Source organism: Atta colombica, unplaced genomic scaffold (genome assembly GCF_001594045.1).
Source record: "Atta colombica isolate Treedump-2 unplaced genomic scaffold, Acol1.0 scaffold277, whole genome shotgun sequence".
NCBI lineage: Eukaryota > Metazoa > Arthropoda > Insecta > Hymenoptera > Formicidae > Atta > Atta colombica.
In genome coordinates this window covers 1,693,961-1,700,924 of record NW_017259378.1, presented here as the reverse complement: position 1 = coordinate 1,700,924, position 6,964 = coordinate 1,693,961, and the positions used below count along the sequence as shown (strand labels likewise).

At 32.4% G+C, this 6,964-nt stretch overlaps 1 protein-coding gene across 3 annotated transcripts in view; it reads left to right on the top strand.

The window, feature by feature from the left end:
- The window catches only part of LOC108689830 (beta-amyloid-like protein), a 50,224-nt gene that overhangs the window by 28,399 nt on the left and 14,861 nt on the right, over positions 1–6,964 (top strand). For all 3 annotated transcript variants that reach the window (XM_018196771.1, XM_018196770.1, XM_018196772.1), the window contains exons 2-4: positions 3,505–3,558; positions 4,033–4,164; positions 6,849–6,962. In XM_018196771.1, the coding sequence (XP_018052260.1) occupies positions 3,505–3,558; positions 4,033–4,164; positions 6,849–6,962 (300 nt within the window). The remainder of the gene's footprint in view (positions 1–3,504; positions 3,559–4,032; positions 4,165–6,848; positions 6,963–6,964) is intronic.

Here is a 6,964-nt window from a genome sequence, read left to right as displayed (position 1 = left end):
CATCATATATCTGTAAGAATTGGTGTTAATTGTTTTGCTCATATAATTTTTCTCAAATAATATAATATATAATTAATTTCTCTATCTCTGTTTAATATAACAATATATAAGAAAATGAAATCTTGAGAAATGAAAAAGTCAATTATCGGCTAAGAAAAGTGAAATTTTATTCAGTGTAATTTGTGTTTGTTCAATTTATTGGTAGGGCAATGTAAAAAACCCTATATCTCTCTTTCAAAAAATTGAACAGAAAATCCCAAAAAATTAACAAGATGCGTAGGAAAATGTTTTTGTCAATTACTTATATAGGTAATTGCTCATATTTTTTAATACAAGAGATTATTTACATCCGACTCCCTCTAGAGCATGGAAGTTGGCATGATGTAAAAGAACGTAAATGAAAAAGCGAAGTTAGGAATACTCAAGTGAAAAATCAAGGAGTGTCGTTAATATGCCTCAAGATCCATTCAATCATATTGTTATGTTAATTTTCATACTCTAGTTGGTATAGGACATAAATAATCTCTCGTATTTAAAAATATAAATTAAAATTACATAGAAATATACAATTATACTGATAGAAGCATTGCAATGTTGAGCAATGATTTTCTTCAAACAATTTTTGAAAAGTAGGGCTTTGCAATCCTATATTGCTCTATAATAAATTGAAACAAATATAAATGACCATACGATAATGATTAAGCTAATGGACTCGAGTTTTCTAGTTTTCAAGTTTTTTTGTTAATTATATAGTTTTGTAATATCTCTCTCTCTCTCTCTCTCTCTCTCTCTCTCTTTCTTTCTCTTCTCTTCTCTATCCGTGAATACTTTTCCCAAAGTCTAACACGATATTATGTAATTGTCTTGTACCTATCTAAAAAAAATAAAAATCCTTTAATAATATCTTTCATATATTTTTCATATCTCTGGTATACTTTACGGAAAATTAATATTTAACTATTCACGATTTGTCATTTTCGGGTGTGACGTTGCCAGTTATAGTTTCCTCGTGTCGTCGTAAATCCACGCAAAGCGATTTTTATTTGAATGGAGCCGATATTTTCCACAGCGACATGCCAATCCCGAAGCGTGATCTCACTTATGGTTGCGGCATGCGTGGTGCATGCCGGTATTTTCCAGGTGTACTACAAGCGTGAGGAGGCGTCGTTACGATCAAAACAAGTAGATACGTCAATGGTAGATACAATGATATATTCCCTCGAGAAATTCGATATCTGCCCGAGATATTCGATACGACTCACACACGACCTTGTCGATGAAATAGATCGGAGCACATAAGTAATTTTAATCAGATTATCTTACGCGATTATCGCTCATTATCAGCTACGAATCTGGAAAAGACTCCTGAGAAGGATCCTTACAGGGATAATCAAGGAAATTGAAAACGATCAGGAAGTATCGAGAAGAAATTACTTGTACGAAAAATGAGAACTTTATTACTGTGGCTGCTGTTGCATATCCGATGTGAAAATAATCGAACTTTGTTACTTGCATAGCAAATTATTTGATATTATAGCGAAACGTGGTTTATGTATTGAAAAATCTTGCTGAATAAATTTGTTCGCAGAATCCGTTATTAAAGCAAATTTATTTAATTTGAATGTTAAAGCAAAATAGGGTCTATTTCTAGCAAATATTACTGTTGCAGTAATTTGCTGGTATATGATTGTAATGCACGAGCCTTGAATTTTTATACGTCGTGGCGTGAAGTTATAGCTCCTTCCGATGCGGTTTTATGAGATCTTATAATAATTATTTCATTCGAATCACTGTTGGAAATGATATATCGCGACACCGGATATAATGAAATTAATATGCTCTTCGCGGCGGTAAATGAACGGTTAACTGTCCGCGAGTATCACTGTGCCTCCTTGATGTCTTGATGTACTCGTATTAATAGAAGATCTTGTCTGTAATTATCGTTGGACGTTATCGAATGATGTAATTACTCATTTGAGTATTATGGAACGATGTAATTATACTACTGGACTTTTCTTCTTGATGACTTCCTGCTTGTTGCCGCAAAGTTGACATAATTAACATTTACACGTCTCATTTCGTCCTTGATGTTTATTTCTACATGTAAATTAATTTTAATCTTTGTTTAATTTACTCTTTATTTTTTTAATTCTTAAGACTAAGAAAAGACTAAGAAAATAAGATCGAGAATAATTATTAGTAAAAATAGACAAAACAAATAAATCAGAGAAACCACACAGTTTTTTAATTCTCTTGTCATCTGTCAATGTCTCTTCTTAAGTGACGCGGGAATCTTTGTTTTATCTCGAATTTAATAATCGACTTTCTCATCAATATACAGTTTACTTTTTCTTAAATGTGAAATATTACTAAGCAAATAATTTTTTTTTTGAACAATTGGAAATGGAAACATTTTAATAAAGACCGAAGTTATTAAAACATCTTGAAAATTAACATTGGGATTTAAAGATATTTTTTATGTACAAAAATATACTTAAAAAAATATACTTAAAATGTAGAAGAGATGTGTTATATTTTTATATACGTAAGCTCTGTATTAAAGCTTTTACCTGCTTGGCATGATGAAATGAAATGTTCTCATTACGAGGTTTTCGCTGCGAAAATGTTGACGTTTAAATGATTAGATAAAATTATAGACTATATTATTGATTGAATGAAAATTTGAGTTTATTGAATGAGTGAGTTTATCGTCATCTTTAGCATATTTTAGACTAGTCAGCATTCATTTTTGTCTTTTCAAAGTAACATATTTGTCTGCAAAATTGAATTAGTCTTGCCGAAATAGCATTATATAAAATTCCGAATAATAAACCATTTATTAAATAAATGCAAGATAAAAGTGAAATATAAAAAGTAATGTAAATTTGTAAATATGTCTAAATCTGAAAAAATTCAATATTATTGTTAATTGGAAAAATTTTAGAACATCCTTGTGTGTATTTTTTTTTAATAATTTATTAATCGTTCAAATGATTTTTGTTCTCCTCTTCTTTTTCAAAGAAAATAACGTTTTACATTTACGTTTATGAATACGTGACCTATCTTATAAATAAAATATTTACTGTATAATGGTCGATAAGTTCACTATGTTACCTGGCAAGAAAGTTTACGTTTAATGGGAAAGGAAAATATACGTTTATTTATATCAAAGGAAAAATATATATTTTGTACTCAGTCATGTTGTAGGAATAATGCATTCAGTTGTCTGTTTGCATCTTTAGCTGCGCTTTCATTCGTTAAATACATTTTCTTTTTGTAAACGAAGCCAAGAATTTTTTTCTTCTAAATCAGGCAGTTCCGTAAAAAAAAAAACGAATAAACTACTTGATGCATTCTGCCCGTCAAAGATTTAAATTTACGCGAGTAGGTATCGTCGTTTATCGGGGCAGAAAACGTTTTAACCACCTCGTTTCCATTCCTCTCGTCTACATACAGTCTGATGCAGCCGCTTTCAAATATTCTCTCTCTCACTTTGTGTTGCAGGCGGTGTCGGAGAGGCTTGAATTGGCACCAGCTGGCGGAAGATCAGAGCCTCAGGTGAGTACCATGAGAGACTTTGGTCTAACCCTATTCTCGTTTCAATGAAAATACTGCAAAATTATACGCTTCACGCAAATTCCTCTTTCACGATACCTTGTTATTTTTCGTTCAATCAAAAATATCATATCTATTTAATTAAATTATTGAATGTAGATTGTTTTTAATTAAATTTGTTAAAGATTTAGATATAACACATTGTTAAAAGTAAATCTCTGTAAGAATATTTAAAATATTTTCGTATTGTAAAGAATATATGCCAGTGAAAAAAATATGCATTTCGAAATAAAGCATGTCTTCGTTTGCCAGACATTGGTCATTATGATATCTGTTTGTCGAGAAACAAGAACTGATCTGTTAATTAAGACGATTGGCTTCCTGAAAAGCGAAACTTTGATGAAGTTGTTAACTGAGCCAAATGTGTTTTCCGCTTGGAAGCTAACGCTTTAATGATTGTATCTTTCCTCAACGAAGGTCGCTACCTTGTGTGAACCTGGCGATGTATACCTTGCTCAACATATGGGAGAGCAGGGTCGATGGGTTTCCTCGACCGATAAGAAGAGTTGTATGACGGACAAGCTGGAGATTCTGGAGTATTGTAAGAAGGTAGGAAAAAAGTCTATAAGATCATGCAACCATTAAATTCTTTCATACGTATAATAATGTCGGTGATCGGCGTTAGGCATATTATATGTAGTCGATTATAAAAGTTATATATAGACATTAAAAATAGATCCTTGACATTTTTCTATTACCATCAAACTTTCTAGTTCTCCTCTTTGCATCTTTTCCTCCATCCTGCGAGGAACACACGTAAATATTTTGCCAGCGAGATTGTTTGAAGTTTTTAAAAAAAACATTAACGAGCCATCGTATAGTTTCGATTACATAAGCTAGAATCAAAAGTCCTGCCGACTTAGAAAATTATTACGATTGACTTTAATTTCGCAAAAATCTTATAGTTTCGAAATCAGCAAGGTTCTGTTTTTTATCTTTCATCAATGCACTTATTTATCGTTGTTACTTGCATAGAGAAATACTTGATCTTTTCACATTTTTGTTGGGTGTTAAACGAGGTAGCTTATTTGTATTGAAAAAGATTGATAAGAAGAATTAATGATGGATAACGACGTATCATAAACAATTTACATTCCGAATCCTTAATAGAGCGCGGCAAAAGTACCTTATGAATTATTGGATAATAACATTCTCCATCCTACTTATATGCGGCACGTTCACACAATTCACTGTGTATATGAGACAGAGATAAGTGAGCAGTTCGGCGTACTCATATTTGCTCATACATGAACATGAAAAGACAAGTTCATTCGTCAGTATAATTTGTATTTGTTTCAATCTGTTAATAGGACAATGCAATGTGGGGGAGTGCAAAGCCCTACCTTTTAAAAATTATCCTCAAATGAATATAGTCCCCAAATGAAAGCTCTTGGGATAAAATGTATATAAGTAATTGTTCATATTTTTGAATACGAGATATTTACGTTCGATTCTCTCTAGAGTAAAGGTTGATATAACAATATAAAAAAATATAAAGGAATAAGTTAAGGAATGCGAATCAAGGAGATGAAGGATCAATGTCGTTGATATGCTGCACGATCTATTCATATTGTTATATCAACTTTCATACTTTAGATGATGTGGGACATAAATGATATCGTATTTAAATATATACATAGGATATATAATTATATTGACAGAAACATTACAATATTGAGCAACGATCTTTAAACAGTTTTTGGAAAGTAGGGCTCTGCAATCCCACATTGTTCTATAATAAATTGAAACAAACATAAACGTACGATCGTACGATAATGACTGTGCTAGAATTCGAATTTTCTATTTTTCAAGTTTTTTGTTAATTATGTAGTTTTGTGATTTCTCTCTCTCTCTCTCTCTCTCTCTCTCTCTCTCTCTCCCTCTCTCTCTCTCTCCCTTTCTCTACGTATAATATTTTTTCCAAAATCTAATATGATATTTTGTAAATCTTGTATTTATCTATAATAAAAATCCATTAGTAATATTTAGATATTGTTGCCTCGGGCGTTGGATACTGATTATAAAAATCGCTGCCCCGCTCTTGTTTGGGAAACATCAAAATATAAATTATTCGAATCGATGTTTAAGTTATTAAACGAAATCAGGGAATCGAGACTAAACCTCTCTTGAATCTTCCTTCTCGACTCGGCGATTGTTTAGAGAGAAAATCGGGCCACTCGCGAACGAATTATTAATTAAGGCTGGGCGTATTATTTAACATCGCGCCCAGCGTAGCGATGCTGCCGTTGCCCTGTAGGCAGGATTAAGTCGTTTATAATCTTCCGGAGCCGCGTAAATTGAATTTTCATCCCTTCGTTGACGCGCTTCAGTCGCGACAAAACACAGAATTACGCGGTTCGTTACCTTTCCCGCCATTCCACCGTGAAAATAATGTTAATCTTCGCCGATGACTTTATTGCGAGATTGCATCGGTCCACAATCGTTGCGTCGCAATTGTACTTTGCTTAAATTTTTTCGCGTTAATACGTAAAAGCTTGCTATAAGTACGATATTCACGTACCATCTAATCTTTCCTCGTTGATAATTCGCGAATATTTTCGTTTAATCCTTCATAAAAAGATTAAAAAAGAGGAGTTTCCGAAGAAATCCAGTTATTTGAATCCCCTTTTAAATTGCTCATTACAAAATAAGTGAAGAGAAATTCTTACAAAGTCTTAAATTTAAATTTAAATTTTTTAATTAAGATTTTACAATTCTTCAATTTAAATTAAGTTTATCACAATTATAATCATCACGACTCTATTTGTATTTTCTCTATTTTATTGTATTTTTGTTTATTCTAATATATACATAAGAAAAAATGTTAAGCAACTTTAATAAATAAAGTAATATAAAGTAATAAATAAAGTAAATCCTTAATGTTGATTTCGAGAATGGATTATAAAAAAATATACATATTTTAGTTCAATTACCTTATCGTTGTTGAAACTAACGTCACACCACCTGAATCTCATTAGATTTAATTCGCACAATCGCGAATATCACGTCGCGAAATGGTTCGTGGAGTAAGGACGTGTGTTTTTGCGGCCTCTTAAACGGAGATTAAACAGTCGCTCGTTCGTGATAATAATAGGTTCGCCGAGTATGCATGTATATTCGATAATTACTTCTGAGCGCACGATTGCAGGTTGGTCGAACCACTTGCTAATGCGGTATTTACAGTGTGCGGTATTTACAGGGTTCCTAATCTGCGTCTAATTTTTTTTTTTCAGGCTTACCCGAAGAGAGACATCACCAACATCGTCGAGTCGTCGCACTATGTTAGGGTGAGTGGATGGTGCAAGCCCGGAAGAACCAAATGCAAGCTTTCTCGATGGGTCAAACCTTA